Raw genomic sequence first — 19,397 nt, 5'->3', positions numbered from 1 at the left:
ATCTGTGTATCCAAACACCTGTACATCTGTACCTGCCTCATAGAAAAGTCCATAATGTAATGTGGACTTCACATATCTCAATATGCGTCTGACTGCATCCAAATGTGGCTTTCTAGGTACTTGCATAAACTGACTCACAAGACCAACAGCGTAGCTCAAGTCTGGCCTTGTAATGGTCATGTAGATCAAACTCCCCACTATCCTCCTGAACATAGTAGGGTCTTCTATCTCATCCCCAACATCAGCACTTAGCTTTACATTCTGCTCCAACGGGACTGAAAGTGGTTTGCGTGGAGTCATACCATACTTGGACAACATATCCAAGCCATATTGTCTTTGGGACAGCCATATACCATCATCACATCTGATCACCTCAATGCCAAGGAAGTACCTTAGCTCACCTAAATCCTTCATCTCAAACTTCATCTTCAAATAGCCCTTGACTTCAGCAATCCCACTATCACTATCACTTGTAATAATCAAGTCATCCACATAGATGACTATGATGACCAAACCTGCATCTCCCTTTCTCACATAAAGTGAGTGATCAGCATCAGAAATATAAAAGCCAATATTAACAAGATACTCTCTAATCTTGTCAGACCATGCTCTAGGTGCTTGCTTGAGCCCATAGAGTGCCTTCTTCAACCTGCACACATACGTGGGATGCTCTAAATCTTCATAACCTGCTGGCTGATCCATATACACTTCTTCCTGCAAATCACCATGCAAGAAGGCATTCTTTACATCCATTTGCTGCAACCTCCAACCTTTGGCTGCTGCCAAAGCAATCACACATCTGACAGTTGTCATCCTAGCAACTGGACTGAAGGTTTCATCATAATCTATGCCATATGTCTAGGCATAGCCTTTTGCAACCAGCCTAGCTTTGTACCTGCTAATAGAACCATCTGCATTGTGCTTAATCTTATAAACCCACTTACATCCAATAGCTTTCTTTCCCTTCGGCAATGATACTAGATCCCAAGTCTTATTGGCCTCTAATGCAGCCATCTTCTCATCCATTGCTGCATCCCAATGAGCATGACCAACAGCCTCCTCAAAACATGTGGGCTCAACATCCTCAACTAGTTTCACCATATAAGCATAATGGTGAGCTGCATAACCTTCAAAACCAAATCTTTTAACAGGTTATCTCACCCTGCTAGACCTGCGTACCACTGGATCACTCAATGGAGTCTTTGCATTAACGCGTGCTCTCTGCACACCTAGAGTCCTCACTGAAGGAATGCCAAGCTCATCAGAGCCATTGGAGTCTCCATCAAGAAATGCATCAATGCCTTCTGACACTTTATTCTTTCCTTTGTCTTTACCTATAGTGCTACTAGATGCACCCGAAGATGTAGAGGTACTCCTTAGTCTGATCCCAGACCAAGGACTACGAGATGATGTCTCTGGTCTACTAAGAGTTCGTGATTCTTGCTTTTCAGCTTGCACATGAGTTTCATGATCATCATCATCATCCAATGCATCACCACTAGATGCATACCAACTGCTCATTTCATCAAAGATGACATCCCTGCTCACTCTGAACTTACATGTGACAGGGTTGTAACAGCGATACCCTTTCTGCTCTAAAGAGTATCCAATAAAGACACACTTTTCAGCCTTTGGATCCAGTTTCTTCTGCAACTCATCTGGCACATGAACATACGCAATGCAGCCAAACACTTTCAAGTGTGAAACATCAGGCTTCTTACCTGTAAAACATTCTTCGGAGGTCATACCATGAACTGCAGCTGTGGGAGTTCTGTTCATAATATAAACAGCAGTATGAACAGCCTCAGACAAAAAATGCTTAGGCATATTCTTTTCAGCCATCAAGGCGCGTGCAACTTCTGCAATATGCCTGTTTTTCCTTTCTGCAACCCCATTTTGCTGTGGGGTATACCTGCATATGAACTGTCTCTTTATCCCATGAGACCTCAGAAAATCACTGAACTCATTAGAGAGGTACTCTCCCCCTCCATCTGACCTCAAGCACTTTACTTTCAAGCCTGTTTCTCTTTCAACTGCAACCTTGAAAGTTCTAAAGTGCTCAAAAGCTTCACTCTTTTCCTTCATAAAATATACCCACAGCTTTCTAGAACAATCATCAATGAATGTGACGAAGTATGAACTATCTCCAAGAGATACATTTTGTGTAGGCCCCCAAATGTCTGTATGCACAACATCAAGGATATTTCTGCTTACATCTTTGTCATGTGAAAAGGGTTGTTTTGCCTGCTTACCAAACTGACATGCTTCACATACCTTCTGAAATTCTGCAACTTTAAATGTAGGCAATCATGTAACCAACCCTTTGGACTGCATTAATTTCAGCCTTTGTATATTTGGATGTCCAATGCGTTTGTGCCAAATTTCAATGTCTGCAACAACATCTTTTCCTTTGGCATACATAGCAGCATTCATAGTAGGAATTCCAGCATCTAGAGTGAATATACGTCCAACTCTACTTCCCTTTGCTACCAATCTGCACTTGTCATTGAAGTCTTCTACAAAGCAGCCCTTTGCATTAAATCTGACTTGCAGCCCTTGCTCTACCATTTGACCGACTGACACCAAGTTCTTTGTAATAGATGACACATGTAATACATCTGAGAGACTCTTTGTCTTACTATCATGCAAGGACAGGGGAACTTTTCCAATGTGTGAAATTGGGTGGCATGAGTCATCACCCGTCTGCACATAACCTGCATTCTGCAAATCCTGCATCTCTCCAAACCATTCTGCATGGCTGGTCATATGATTGGATGCACCTGAATCAACATACCAAACATCTTCATGTGTTCCCTTTCCTGTAATAGCATTCAGCATATGCTGCATAACGAACAAACGTTCATTTTTGTCTTCATTCTGTCGTGAAGACGATGCATAGTTTCCTTGCTGCAACTTACCACTGCGGATATCATCTTTCTTAGCATAACATTGGGTTGCAATATGACCTGTTTTGCCACAGTAGTGGCACACAATACCAGAGTTGTTAGAACCTTTGTTCTGCCATCCACCTCTTCCTCTAAAGCTCCCCCTGCCTCTAAAGTTACCACGACCTCCTGAAACCTGCATATCGCCAAATTGCTGATTCAATCTATTTTACTGGTTATCACTACCACATCCTGTACCACGGCCTCTTGAAGAGAACCTACCACGTCCCCTTCCTGAACTGGAGTAGAAAGCCTAGACCTGTTCACCACTTCTTTCAGATGTCTCACTCTGCATGTTGATTTCTTCAGTGATCATTAGAGAGACCAACTCATCGAAATCTGGAAATGGCTTTCTGATATATACGGAAGTTACAAAAGACTTCCAAGCCTTTTCATTGTTAAGTCCACCCAAGGTAGACGACACCAAATCATCATCATCGGGCATTGCATCAATCGCTGCCAATGCATCTGCAATGCTCCTTACCTTCAATGCATACTCATTGATAGACATCTTCCCTTTCTTTAATGTATTCAACTCTTGCTTGAGTTGAATCTTTCGTGCCTTTGTATTTACAGAAAACATACTTTCAAGTATGGTCCAAGCTGCATATGAATTCTCTGCATTTCTAATGTGTCCCAGCATATTATTGTCAATTACTGCAGACAACCAATACATGACCTTTTTATCCTTTGCATTCCATTCCTTCCGTGCCTTTGTCTTTTCTGCAGTTGGAGGATCACTCATCTCCGGCTCCTTTTATTCACCTGAAACGAACTCGTAGAGGCCTTTTCCAATAAGGAAGTTCGTGACACGGAACTTCCATGAAGGATAGTTGTTCTTGTCGAGCTTCTCAATGATGGAGCTTCCACTGTTCTCTGCCATTATCACAAAATTAATACCAACAGCAAGCAAATCTTCTGCAACCCTGGACCTGTAGTGCACCGCAATACACCAAACATCCTTTTTAACTGTCTGCTCAACAATACATGCAATCTGCAACCTGTTTGCAGATATACCTTGTGTTTACTCACTGGTAAACACCTTTGAACTTATAGATCTGAAATCTGTAACCTGCGCACCCACTTTCGGTCAATACAGTCGAAGTCACAGCGTACCCTGAAACTACTGTCCGCAACCTTGCGGCTCTAAAACGGGCCCTGAAACGCCCTCAAATGCCCAAAATAACTGCGGGAAAGTCCTAAAGGGCTTGTCTGCAGAATACACAACGCTCTTCACGCACACCAAATCTCACTGCAATCTGAGATTTTTGCTCTGCTCTGCTTCCGGTGCCTCCACAGGCACTATCCAAGAGAAAGAGTTGAAGGATGGGAGAGCTTCTTACCCGTGGCTTGCTTGCTCGAACCTTGCTTCTTCTCCTTTGCTTCAACCTTCGAAATCAGCCTCTCTCAATGGCGCGGCTCTGATACCATGTCAAGAATCGCGTGGTGGAGGGGGTTGCTCAAGATGCTGCGCCGAACACACAGAATGCACAAGGAGAAGCTCACTCAAGAGACAAGAAGAGAGATGGAGGCCAAAAAACGTTTTCTTGCTGGTTTTTTCTTCTTCTTCCACACACTTTACAATGTACACAAAGTATATATAAGATACAACATAAAAGGAAAGTGACCTACTAAGTCAAACAATGCATAACCGACTACACTAGTCGACTGGCGCTATAACTATGCCAGTTGTAAATAGGTGTAACGACCTGAATATAATAAGTAATGAGTCAGTGGCCATGTGAGATGCATAATGACCACCGACGTGCTAAGTGTAGACGTGTGGACCCATCTAACCAAGCGGTCCATCATCCATGTCCACATGTGTTGAGCTTGCCATCTCAACACCCCCCCCATGGCTTCTTTTCCCCCATCCCCCCTAGACTGCCTTGAGAGGCTTGTATACATGACGTACTGGTGACTTTACTTCAGCTCCAGCTAGTGTGTTGAGCATGAACACTGTTGTAATCAGCTTTTTGAGTAATATAATCAGCCACATTTTACTTGCAAAAAAAAAAGAAGGGATACTCATCTAGGATTCCTCCTAGTCATGTACTCATATTTAGGGGTGAACTCATGAGGCACTTATTAGAATAAACTATGTAGCACACACTTGGTCAATGACACCTTGACATGTAGGATAGATAAAAAATGCATTGTCCTATTTGGATGTCCTCCCATAATCATGGGATTTAGGCTATGCAACTATATAGGTGAAAAGGAAATGGTGTTGAATTTGATTTTTATTATTTGTATTGTCATTGTTTTGATACTATTCTTTCATGTTGTCTTGTTTCTTGGGAGGTATAACACAAGCATTTTGCATGGATATGACAAGCTACCTCACCTATCTGATGGTCGCCAATGATATGATTACTTCTGTCATTACTTTTAAATCTCTCATGTGCACTAATGGGTAACTTTGATGATTCCATGTGCAATTTGGCAAAATATTAATGTACCAAAAGTTTGTATTGTTGAGCCCCAAGACTCTAATTGAAGGTGAAGAGGTTAGAAAAAAGAAAAACTTTCATGTGATTTTATCTAAGGTTTTTAAACCTTCATGAGCCTTTATAAGGCTATAGTATGCTTGAACTATATGTGATGCTTCATATTTTTTATATATAATGTTTTTGAAATGCATGGCACCAAAAATGTCTAAAATAGTTTATTTTGCTATTTTAGATGTTTTGACAATGTTTCATGTTGCATGAAATTTTTACAATGTGAATCTCTCAAGCCTTAGTTTCTTGATTTGGAAATAAGGTCCGAAACTACATATGTGAAGATGTATCCTTACAACACTTTCCTTGCATCCCTAATATCTACCCATCGAGATCACTAAGTGATTCCTTACAACACTTACCTTGCATCCCAAATATTTGTTGATCAATATACACCCTTAAACACCAAACAATTGACTAAATTTTATTCATCTATAAGTGTTGCCATTAGCCCCTCAAAGGCTTCAAGAGTGAGCCAAACAAGTGCAAAAAATTATTACAACCAACCCACCAACAATCACTTAACACATTATACCACTCTAGAACTAGAACCTTGGTGGCTTCTGAGTTTTTCTTGTTGGGGGTGGGGGTGTTCTCGAAACAGTTTCCAATGGTTTTAGGCAAAAACTAGAAACCCCTCGGTGTCATGTGGAGTGGTTTTTTGTTTTTGGTGAAAACCCTATGCCCTCTAGAGAAAATAGCTCAAGTTGTTTCTTAGTAGTAAACCACATTTTATTTTAGGAAAGGTCTAGAATTAAAAACTTAGTCAAACCTTATTCTAGATTAAGGTCCCTTTTTCTCTTTGTTTTAATATATGAGTTTTCCAAGCCACCCATCATGTGAACAAAAGAGGTACCCTGAAAAACCACAAACCACTCAAAAATTTGAATTCAAAGAAACCCCCTCTCATATGAACAAAGGAGTTTTCTTGGAAACTAAAAACCACTCAAAAACCTAGTTTTGAAGAGGCCCCCTTATAAAATCAACTCCCATGCCCTCCCACCAGCTGAACTATTGGATATCTCTATGGAATTGTATGAGAAACCCAAGTACTAGAGACCATGGATGCTCCTCATCTATTCTTCTTAATAGTGAAAGAACGTCCTACAGGTTGTGTCTCTGAATCGCTCAATCCTAGACCATCCTCTCCAACAAAAGTTACTATTTCCAAGACATGGAGTTGGGAATTTATTTTCTTCCACAGTAAGGCCCACTGTAACATGTCAACCTATTCCCATGGAGATTTATTGAAGGAAAATAACATGCCTATGAAAACTAAGAAGACAGAAAGAACCTAATCAACAATGATCAACTTATTTTGCAAGGCTCAAGGTCACCCAGGACTATCTCCGTAGCCCAAACTCCTACATCCAAACAAATGTTACAAGGTTGCAATGTTGATCCCCGTAAGTATGAAATGTTCATCTCAGTCAAATCTCTTGAAGTTATACCTCCTCATCCAAGAGTAGACAAGGATGATCCCTTCCTCTTTAGAATGCTTGTGTTGTCATATGCAAGCATTTGCTCTCAACGTTGTTGGAGCGTTTGGGGTTGAAAGTCTACTGCAGGGGTAAGAGACTGTAGGGTGAAGGGGAATTCAGGGAGAGAAGTAGATGGAAGAGAAGGGGTTCAAAGAAATAGAAGATGTAGAAGAATACTCACAGAGATGAAGCTTGACAATTTATTTCTACATCTTGAGAAGATAAATCTCTTGTAGACAAAAGCGTGCATAAAACAATACATTCCTCTATGCTGCTCAAACAACTAATCTGATGCTTCCATTGGCTCCAAAAAGGGGGGAAATACTAGGACACCTGACCAGAATTCTGTTAGATCACTCCTTCTTCAACTCCCAGTTCGGACTGTTGTTTATTGCCTGAAAACTACGATCGCACGTCGAGTGATTTCGTCAATCTTTCTTTTTACATAAAATTCTGCCAAAATGGTTGAAAGCTACTTGCTTTCTTTTACATGTCAACTTATTCCAGAAGTTGTCTCCAGATTTTGGATATTTACAAGAGATAATATCTAAAATATCAAAAATTAGCTAAACTTGTCTAAAAATCTAGTATTTTTAAACCATCTACACTACGAACACTGACATTAATGACTAATATGGCATTGGCTCTCTCGATCAATAAGAAAGCTGAACTCTAGAGGTTTTCACACTATGTCCGCGTAGCGCCACGGTGTCCAATGTCTTCATATTCTACTTTTTATTCCATATTCTCATGTTTATGCTGAGCAAACTCTTGAATGGCTTCATACGTCTCTAAAGTGTCAACATAAATAACCTCCTTTTTACCATGTTTTCAACATTAATTGTTGCAAAAATTTCAACCACTATATCAACAACAACCAACCCTGAAAACAGTCCTGAAATACCTTCATTTGCAACCATCAAACCATATGTCTTCAGCTCTTTTTCAGTCCATCCTACAAATTTCTTTTCAGCCTTGCACATGGCTGAAATATTCTTAAAACTACCAAGATTACATGCTAGCCATTCCTGCAATCCAGACACAAACAGTTTTCCCCTTTCTTGGAGGAATAATTATCTTCCTAGAGTCACTGCCATAGCCTCCACTTATAGTAGTGCTGTCTAAAAACCCTTAAACTCTAGTGCATTAGGTCGCATGGGATAATTGCGCAGCCTATCCCGATTGTGGGGATGATTCACACAAACAGTGAGAAACTTGACTGCCTTTGTATTGTCTTTACTCCAAACCCGAGCATATGAAGAACCATCTTCCAAGGCTTTTGTTTCTAACCTTGATTCTGAAATATAGGGCTGCCCCAAAATCACTAATAACTACAAGAATCGTGCACAAAAAAATGATATTCATCTCTAACATCTCCAATAGTCACGAGTACATTTAAACAAGCCACATAAAGATCCCCTCACGAATCTACATCAATCGGCCAACCTGCATTCTCATACAAGCTACATGCCATAGCATTGATTTCGGAACCATGATCCAAGAGAGCTATGCAAGGCATCTCTCTTTCTCCCACTTTAACAATTGTCTCTTTTGTAGCACGAGCCCAATGCGTTCATGAATAATGACTGCTTGGAATAAATTGAGCATCTTCTTCATATGCTTGTTGATGGACATTCCCATTATACATAGCCTTCTCTCTATGCTTGGTGCTTCCCATAATACTATTTTCAGCCACAAGCTTGCTATCTATACTTCCATTTAGCCCATTTTCAACATTAGCCTATTCCAAAACAGCATTACATGCATCATCATATTCCCTCTGAAAATATTTCTCTCTGTCTTTGTCAACTTGCATCAATGCTTCGTGCTATGCATTTAGATGGGCTTGAAGAGGAAGGACTGGTAGTGTCTTCATCTCTTCTTCTCTTTTCTTCCACAAGAGCTTCTTGATTATGAACCTCAGTCAAATAAGCATAGGCTGAAAATGAATCCTCTAGTGCACTCCATCCAGTTCTCCCTCGTATACAGTGACTTGCATCAGCCAATTCAAACTTTACTATTATTTCCCTTTCCATACAATCTAATGCTTGCATCCAAACGCAATATTTTGCTTCAACCATGCCTCCTTTACGAGCTTCATTAGTCCTTTCAATTCTCAACCCATATGTGGCTGCATCTATGGCAACAAATGATGTCCTTGCAGCCTTATCTTTCAACCTCTTCTGCATGCCACCATTTCCAAAATTTGACTCTATTGGAAGACCAGTTTTTGTTGCATGTATTTCGCCATCTTTCCAAAAGACTAATCTTTTTGCTTCCGCTTCACGGTAGGCTGTACAATCTTGCTTTTCATGCTGTAAACTATCACACCAAATGCATCTCCTCTTGTATCCTTCTCTATACGGCCTTTAGATTGTTGCTCGAGCCTTCTCTTCTACCTTACTATCCAACTTTTCGACCTTTGCTTAGATTTATGTTAGATTCAACCTCAAATCACGCATGTCTTTGATTAATTCATCCACATCATCACCTTTAAGAGCTGGACCAATAAGTATAGCTGGCTGCTCCACCATAGCTACAAGCGCCTTGGCTGCAATTTCAATCCCCTTCTAAGAGTTGGTAGGTGTGGTGCATGTACCCCATCTGAATTTCATCCGCTCTCTCTTTACCAATATATGCATTGTCTCAGTTACATTAGCCCAATCTGATTTCAGTCCCGTTTCAGAAGATGCATATTCTAAATGATTAGTCAACTTCTCTTGCAAAATAAGATCTACAACCTTAAAAAACAAATCAATTTTCTAACTCTCCAATGATTGCTACTCATTGGCATCCAATTGCGCATACCGAATTTCAAATTCATGAAGCAAAGCTATATCAGTCAATCCTTTATTGAGCTTTTCAATCCAATCTATAAATTTTATGACTCTCTCATGATTGCTGCTCATCGGCATCTAATTGTACATACCGACTTTCAAATTCACGGAGCAAAGCTATAGCAGCGAACCCTTTATTGAGCTTTTCAATCCAATCTATAAATGTCTTTTTAGTTACTAATCTTGCATCTTCCAAGAAAAACTCTTTTCTCAAAGCTTTCTTAAAAGCTGCCCAATTAGCATCTCTTCTATGTAACTCATCAATCCGATCATGCAATGCATGCATGGCCGAATGGGAGAAATACCGACTCCATGCATACTGCGGTATCTCATGAAACATATTTTCTTCATACAACCGAATGAAGATTGAAACATTTTGACCTTTAAACTACTTCAATTCATGTCCTACTGCCTGCAATGCATTCACAGATAAGGAATCAATTCGTTATACTTCATGCTGAGTTTGCATCTATTGTTGTAACAATAATTGTTGCTGTTGTTGTTGCTGCAACAAAGTAATCATCTATTATAAAGCATCATCACTACTTGAACATGTAGAATCTCCCATATTTACACACATGTTGTCGCCTTTCATGTCGAGTTCACCACTTTCAGAGTGTTTAGGGTCGAAAGTCTATCGCAGGAATAAGAGACAGTAGGGTGAGGGGGATTTATGGAGAGGAGTAGACGAAAGAGAAGGGGTTCAAAGAAATAGAAGATGTAGAAGAATACTCACAAAAGTGAAGCCTAATAATTTATGTTTGCATCCTAAGAAGATAAATCTCTTATAGACAAAAACGTGCATAAAACAATGTCTTCCTCTATGCAGCTCAAACCGCTAATCTGGTGTTTTCATTGGCTCCAAAAGGAGAGTAAAATACTAGGATACAAATCACTCCTTCATCTCCTAGTTCTCGGAGTACTATTTACTACTTGAAAACTGCAATCACGCGTCGCACGATTTCGCAATCCTTCTTTTTACATAAAATCCTCCCAAAATGATTGAAAGCTACCTACTTTCTTTTACATGTCATCTTATTCTTGAAGTTATCTCGAGCTTTTGGATATTTACAAGAGATAATATCTAAATTATCAAAAATTGACTAAACTTATCCAAAAATCTAGTATTTTTGAACCATCTACACTACGAACACTGACATTAATGACTAGTATCGCATTGGCTCTCTAGATCAATAAGAAAGCCACTCTAGAGTTTGTCACACTGTGTCCATGTAGCGCCATGACAACATGCAAATGCCTTAGAAGTGATTGTTCTCTCACTCTACAAGGCACACAATGGTCTCGTTTTTTTCCAGTTGAATTTGGGGCATTAAAATAAAACTTACAAGGCTATCTCAACTCTTGGACATCCTCCAACCTTCCATACTAAACAACACAAGTCCTTTTTTTTAATTGGGTAGCTCCTTTATTTGATTGAGTATATATAACCCATCCAAGAGCCCCCCAGCAAGGGTGTATGCTTCATCACCTATCCAATTTTAATATCCTTGGAGTATAATCATATTTAATAATATATAGATAAAGATGACTACATGGATAATATTTTGATAAAGACAAGATATAAGGAGCAGTTGATTGTTACACATCAAATTTTGCAAGATGATTCACTGGTGCAAATAGTTCTATGTTGTCTTTCTAATTCTTGTCAGGATTTTATATCTATTCTTTTTTTGATGATGAAAGAAAATTCAAATGCTTTGTCATTAGGTGAACTAATTTTCATTTTATTGCAAAAAGAATAATCTTGATAAAACAAATCCATTATGCACGTTGTAAGTAAAGTTTTTGTGGCTAGTTAAGAAAGTGGAGAAAATTTTGCATTTTCTACTAGCAAAAATTTACAGATGTTGCTCAAACAAAGAAGGCTAATAACATTAAGACAAAATAATAGTAAAATCTATTATTGGTATTATAAGGCAAAAGTTCACGTCATTCAAGATTATCCTAGATTAGCTACAAAGAGGATAAGAAGAAAAGTACTAGTATGGTTTGTTGAAGATGCTTTTCATTCCAAGTCACAATTTACAAATGTTGTGAAAGATATAGAGTAGGCATTTAGTACACGATGCAATTATGACCCTTCTTTACATGGTTTGTGTATATTTTTGTGGATTCACATTTATGGTACTTTATCAATGGTGTTACTATGCATATTACTTATTTACACAATTTTTGCACTTCTCTTGAATTTGCCCCTACGGGCATGTGCCCATAATTTCTCTTATCTTATGAAAGGAGTTGAAAAACTTGTATTGATTGATGCTTTAAATGGCAATATATTCACACTAAAAGATGCTTTGTATGTATCAAAGATCAAGAAGAATTTGCTTGGCTTGATCATGAAGTTTGTTTATGTGGCACATGTATAATTCATGATCTCCCTTGTGGCGATACAATTATTGCATTTGGTCTATTGTGTCATGTACTATACAAGCTCAATAATTATAGTAAATATGTGAAAGATATATCATATGCAATTGAACATTAATAAATTATTTCAAATGAAAAAGTTTGGTATGCAAGTTTTTTGCTACTTTGTTTTGCCTATAGAAATATAATGTGATGTCTTTGTTTCTACTCTTAAACCATATATAGCTCAATGTGGGATAAAATACTGATATACAATGTTGTATATAACACAAAAAAATGGTGTAACTAGAAGTAATAATAGATATCTCATGTAGATAATTCGATGCATGATTAAAATTTAAGCTTTGCCATATAGTTTGTTACTTGAGAGTTGTATACAATTTATACACTTAGTAGGTGTCCCATTGTATACACTTAATAGGTGTCCCACGAAGGCATTGAAGTCTATCACTTCATATGAGGCTTAATATTATAAAAAGCCATTCGTTTCTCATTTTTGTGTTTTTAATTTACCTAGCTTATGCATTAATACTAGTGGACAATTCAAAAAGTTGGACAATCAGGCTGTAAAATGCATCTTTGATGATTACAATACGGAAAGCAAATATCATAAGTTATGTAACCCAAAACCTAAGTGTACTTTGGTCAACCATGATGTTATCTTTGTGGAAGATGCTATTTCGCCTTTAGTTTCTTATACAAAAGAGACAAATGTGTGCTTACAAGATATCTCTGACATTTTATTGCCTCTTTTCACTCCTTTCCCTTGAATGGTGCATAGTCACATGTAGCACCAAAATGATATAGTTTTCCAAACTACATAGAATTCTCATGAATCTAAAGACCAATCTATTTCTAATGCAAATGTGAATGACATATTTCTTGATGAAAGCGTAGAGATTGAGTAGTCTAGGACTATGCCAAAATGATTGCTCGAAACATTGTGTAAACGAAGCTAGATGCTTCTTTATTTAGCCACACTTGTTCCGGCTTTCATGGTGCCGGCACATCACCTTCATGTCTACTATATAAGGTGCTCCTAGTTGGACTATTTTGGAAACCGTGTAGTCAAGTATACATGTAACTTCTCATACCAAGCCCAAGCTACTTGCTTTAGACCACACAATCTCCTTTCCCAGACTCCGATTTGATATTTGCTACAATACTTGTGCATTTGGAACCAGCTTTTGCTTCATGCTTGGTAGCTTATGCATATCATGGTTGAGCAAGAAGCAACCCACTATGGCCACTTCTAGTTATGAAACTGAGTACACACCACTTCCATAACTACAAATGACTTGTATGTTCTTTGGGTGTTAAACAATTATCTGTTACCATCATCTTCAATTTAGTCAAAGCACATTAGTAGATGCACGAAATCCATTGTTCAATACTCGTACTAAGCATATTGAGGTGCATTATCATTATGTCAAGGAGAGACTCTCTGTAACAAGAGAGATAAGCTTCATGTACCAACACACAATAAGCTTGCAAATCCTTTCACAAAGGCTTGGCCTCGTGAGAAGTTCGAAGCTTTTTGCAAAGCTTCTGGCTTAATCCCCTTTATGGATTGATCATAGTTCACATGACGTGGCATTTCCCTATACATGAGCACTAGCTCTTATTCAACACATCACTCCCATGGGGGATTTATCAATGATTTATTCCTACATTTTCATAGTGATATGTGTGAATACACTTACAACCACCGAGAGCTTTTTTCCCTCTCTAAAAGGTTATTTTCTCCTTGCCTTATATATATTCACTTTAGGATATACATAGTCTTGAAAATTGTCTCCATTGATACCTCTCAATACACCTTGTTTTCTGCTCTCTCGAGCTTCTTTTTCTTCAAGCTGTACATCTATTCTTACACCTCTAAATCCATCACCCTCCTAGAGACATGCCTCTTTGGGATACACAATGCTAGAGCATACCTTGCCTTTTGAAACATATCAAAGCTTGGGAAATCGATAAGACAATATGTCTAAAGAACCATGGTCTCAAAAGAAAATCTTACGAATCATGCCTATCATAAAATACAAGGTTCTAAGAGGAGACCACCTTATTCTTCATATAGATTTTCATTGGGAGACAATGTGTTGTTGAGATCCTAAGGAGCGATTATATTGGGCCAAGTTAAGAGCCTCCATGTATGAAAGTTCGTAGTTTGTGGAAGGAAGCAATCCCTAAGTGGCATTGGAAGCAAAGACCTTGATATAAGGGCCATTTCTTTACATGAAAACATGAATTAAAGACTACACATTGTGAATCCAAGGATAAAGAGCCATTAGATGAAATAAAGTGAGTCTATGTGGAAGCTTCTTTTTTTCAATCCCAAGACTATAATTATAGTTGAATAGATAAAAGGACAAAAAAAAAGATTCATGCAATTTTATCTAAGGTTTTTAAACCTTCACGAGCCTTTGTAAGGCTATAATGTACTTGAGCTATATGTGATGCTTCATATTTTATATATATGAATTTTTGAAGTTCATGACATAAAAAATGTCTCTAATAGTTTAATTTGTTGTTTCAAAATTTTAAACAAAGTTTCATGTTGCATGAACATTTTTGGCAATTACATGTAAAGCTGTCGAGCTTTTAATTTTGTAATTTGGGGGAAAGTTTTAAAGCTACTTATGTGAAAGTCCTCTCAAACTCACAAGTCACTAAGGTATATCCTTACAACACTTGCCTTGCATCTCAAATATTTGCCAAGATGTATCCTTACAACACTTGCATTGCATCTCAAATATCTACCCATTGGTAGGAAAGGTCCCAAAATAAGACCTTACTCAAACCTTATTTTGGGTTAAGATCCCAATGTTTGTATATTTTAATATGTGAGATTTTCAAGCTACCCCTCATGTGAACAAAAGAGGTTCCTAGGAAACTAGAGCAATATAAAAAGTGGTTTCCAAGAAATCCCCTCACAAGAACAGCTCCCATGCCCTCCCACTAGTTGAACTATTGAATACCTCCACAGAATTCTATGAAGAATTGAAGCAACAGAGACCATGGATGCTCCTCATCTATTCCCCTTAGCCACCAAAGGCTCATCCTGTTGGCCTTGTCTCTGATTGAATCAAGCCCTAGACCATCCTCTACTCTAACAGGAGTTACTAGCTTCTAAGAGATGGAGTGGGCAATTGGTTTTCTTTCAAAGGACCAAAGGAAGGCCCAAAGTAACCTGTCAACCTATTCCCATGGAAATTTGTTGAAGGGAAATACCGCGGCTATGGAGACTAAGGAGGCAAAAGGACCCAATCTAACATGATCAACTTACGTGTGCAAGGCTCAAGGGCACCTTGAACTACTTCTATAGCTCACACTTGAGCTTCTCCTACATCGAAAGGAGCCTTGCATGGTTGTAATATTGATATCCAAAAGTTTAAAATGTTTGTCTTGACCAATTCCCTTGAGGTTATACCTCCTCAACCATGTTTCCTTCTCATCCTCACCATTGATATAAGAAGAAACTTAGCCTCCACCAAGCCTCAAAGTCTCACAAATACAACAGAAACTTCCATCAGAGCACACAAGGAAGACTCCTTGTGTGCATTGTCATTTGCAAGCATTTGCTTTAAGCATTATGTCACTTACCAAGGGTGGTTGTCCTTTGAGTCTTTAGGGCATGCAGTGGTCTCCTTTTTCTTTTGAATTCAAGGAATTGAAGTACTCCTAAGGCTATCTCGATCTTGTCCACATCAAAGAGCTCCAAGACTCTTGGACACCCTCAAACTTTCCATATCAAACAAGACAAAGGACTACATATGCATCAACATCCACACTTTCATCTTAATCATGCACTAGTACGTATGAAACACACAACTCGAGGAGAAAAACCATTTTCTCTAGTATTGAGGGAATGGATATCCTCTATGAGCAATAAAATCTTGGAGAGAATGCCACTTCCTCTTTACTAAGAGTTGAGTCGGGGTACATTTGTTGAGTTGTCAACTTGATGTATTAACAACTAATGATATGTGCTATCCATCAATGGAGACAAAAAAGTGAGATCCCAAAACAAGGCCTAGTTTCCCCATTGAAAGGCCCATAGAATTACATGGAAGAATGGGGCAGTCTTTCACAATCGGAACCCGCCCATCTCAGCTTAGAGGCCTAATAATAGAAAGGGTCGGTGCTTTTAGTGACTGGCCTTTTCGGTCACACATGTCAATATGGGGCATGTACGCCTTAATGTACCTTGAGAAACTGCAAATCAACAATGTCAAGGGCTTGCATGCATCCAAGTAGATCGGTAGCTTTATCATGGATGCTTGCAGAATTTTGATGGGGTTTTATAAGCAAGCAAATGCTTATATTCGTGGTCCATATGATCGACTTCTTGTCCACTGATGGAGCCTTTCTTTTTATACAAGGCCATGAGTGAAGGTCTCTTACAAAAGAGAGAGAGTAAGTTTGCACAGACTGTGCATTACCTCAGTACTCCTCTTTTACATTCCCTATCTATGTTTAGCTTTTGCAAGATGTGCATAATATGTGGGGTGGCTGGTTGAGTACTTTTGACTCAGCTAGCAGATTTTCTAGTTCTTAGCTCAAAAGTTAACAACATGTGAAACTTAATGTCTGGTTCAGCATAACAGAACATGCTTACGAGTTTCATGTTTCCTTGTTTGTAATAGAATTCGATCAGCAATGCATATAGATCTCCAATTTGTAGAGCTGCCTGGAGTATTTCAAGCAGCTGAGTTCAAATGCTATTATTTCCAAAGTTTTCATGATTGATATCTCATGTTTACATGGTTGAATAAGGCTAATAGATTTTACCTGCCCAGTCCTGTCTTCCAAGCTCAACTCAGAAAGTAGTTGAGTACATGCAGAAATCATCCCGTTTGGGTCAGTTTTTGCCAGCCTTCTTGCCTGAAAGTCCAAATTGGTAACATCTTCACTTCTTTTCATTAAAAATGTCAAGTTTATGCTGGAATACTCTGTGCAATGGCCATAGCCAGCAGCACTGTAAGGGACAATATGAATAGCTGAGAGATGTACAAAACCCAAGAGAGAATATGACTTGAATGATAATCTGATTCTTTATGTGCAATCCACAAGCGCAATGACCCCTAGCAAAAAGGTAAAACCCTGTGGAGTCTGCATATTTCCTACACCAGAGCTCTCAGCACTGGACACTCATTAAAGATGGGATATTAGTAACAGTATCCCTTCCTAGCATATATTGGACTGCTGGATATCACACGTCATTGATCCTGGCCCATACCACCAGCAAAATACTGTGTCAAGTATCTATCTTACTATTGTCCATACGTTGGGGGACTTACAGGGATCTTCTGATCCAGCAGCAGCCCACAGACAGTCTTTTCATAAGCTCTCCACTGTACACATACTGCAACTGATCCCTGTAGTTGCTACATCAAGGGGGGACTTACAGGGAGCTTCTGATCCAGAAGCAACCCACAGACAATCTTTTCATAAGCTCTCCACTGTACACATACTGCAACTGATCCCTGTAGTTGCTACATCAAGGCTACTAAATGGCAGTACTCAGGATTATGAATCTAGGATGTGGTGTCTAGGCATAGAGATCACACTCAAGAAGGATGAATGATCAAGTAATCGACCTGCTACAAATTTGGGGCTTCAGTGGATGACTTTTCAGGCAGGGCTAGAGCCTCATGAGACATGACCTATACAAAACATCAGCATGAGGACCAATGGATTTCCTCATGTGACACGAGCACCACTTATCAGCAGAGAGGATATTCTGTGCATGCATTGTGTCTATGCCTAGTTTTCTAGCACACCTTGGTGATACGAATGAATGTGTGCTTCCACAATCAATTGAAAATATTCTGCCCAAGTGCCACAAAGATTGGGGCATCCCGATTTAGGTAGTGTAGGACTAGGGCACCCTGATTCTAGGGAGAGTCATGTGGGTCTTAGTGAGAATGGATAATGCACTCATTATCATGCTGGTCATTTATACCCCAAATGCCAGAGCCATGAGATTTTCTATTTTTTATTTTTTTTGCAAATAAAAAGTGGCTAATTATATTACTTCAGAAAAACCTTTGAATACAAGGAAGTGCTCGTGCTCAACAAACTAGTTGGAGCTGATGCCATGGACCGGGAGGGTAACGCCATTTGGGGCTGCCTGAGTGCATCTCGAAAAACAGGTCTTGGCCGTCCCAAGTGCGCATGAAATGACAACGGAGCTCCTGACGAGCCTTAGACTCGCCCTGCACCTGATCCCATCGGCCATGGAGGAGTGGATGATGGAGGTCCAAAGCCTTGATAAGGTCGTCTGTATTGAAAGTTTCTCTCCGCCAAAAACCTCATGACACCGTGCCTTCTAGATATGCCATCCAATAAGACTCCCTATGATCTCCCATACTTTAGAACGGTCTGTTGTGGGCTCCAATACTTGGCGGATGGGTAGAGCCTCCAAACTGACCACTGCGCACGACCCTGCCTCGATAATGAATATCGTGTCTTGCATCCCGGCCTCATAAGAAGGTGACAGCCCTAGCTGACAGCCTGCCAACAAAAAGCTCCCCAAGAGATACATCCAAGGTTGGGGGCCATGCGGCGAAGGATGTGGCATGCTCCTCTCTACACTAGTTGTGCCGCCTTGCACGACCAAAGGTAGTGTTTTGGGTTTTCCAGAGGCTGCTGTGTGTAGTGCTTACAACCTCCTTCCTGCATCTGGCAAGCCAACTTCCCACCGCCAAGTCTCCATGTGCCACCAGCCATAAGAAATATGATACCCTCCTCGGTCTCGACCTATCCCATAGGTAGCGCCAGAAGGTCCGTCGGAAAGACTCTATGATGCCGTGGCTCTGCCCAGTACCTACTACGCGACGGCATCCAATCCATATCGTCCTGCATCAGTACGTGTTTGCCAATCCTGGCAGTGTATTCCAGGAGCCTCGGTGGCTTCTTGGCAACTGCAGTGGCCGGCCATAGCCACTCGGCTCGATCCCACTCCAGCTCATCAAGTGGCTTGCCCTCCCAGATCCAAAGGTGCCACTCCCTAAACTCCTCCCAGAAGACAAAAGGGTCCAGCCACCATGTCTTCCCCTGAAGGCCAATCACTCAGTTCCTCCTTCATGAAAGAACAATCTCCTCATCCTGCTGCGCCTTGTCAAGAGCCAGACGCCCCCCCTCCTGCACGGTGAAGGTCCCAGGTGGAGCGCCGCCCACTCTACCTGCCGCCTCGAGGGCTGCTGGTGAAAACCTAGCAGTCCATACCTCGCC

General features: G+C 39.9%; 1 protein-coding gene across 1 annotated transcript in view; it reads right to left on the bottom strand.

Annotated features, from left to right (window-relative positions):
- LOC148036455 (uncharacterized) overlaps positions 1–19,397 on the bottom strand; it is a 225,699-nt gene that overhangs the window by 13,285 nt on the left and 193,017 nt on the right. The window contains exons 23-24 of the mRNA XM_087678435.1: positions 16,953–17,045; positions 16,780–16,851 (exon numbers count right to left, since the gene is read on the bottom strand). Of these exons, the coding sequence (XP_087534561.1) occupies positions 16,780–16,851; positions 16,953–17,045 (165 nt within the window). The remainder of the gene's footprint in view (positions 1–16,779; positions 16,852–16,952; positions 17,046–19,397) is intronic.

This window comes from Lygodium microphyllum, chromosome 5 (genome assembly GCF_053477565.2).
Source record: "Lygodium microphyllum isolate KBCC chromosome 5, Lygodium_microphyllum_v1.1.10, whole genome shotgun sequence".
Taxonomy (NCBI): Eukaryota; Viridiplantae; Streptophyta; class Polypodiopsida; order Schizaeales; family Lygodiaceae; genus Lygodium; species Lygodium microphyllum.
Note: the sequence above shows the minus strand (reverse complement) of the source record. Positions and strands in the feature narration are given on the sequence as shown.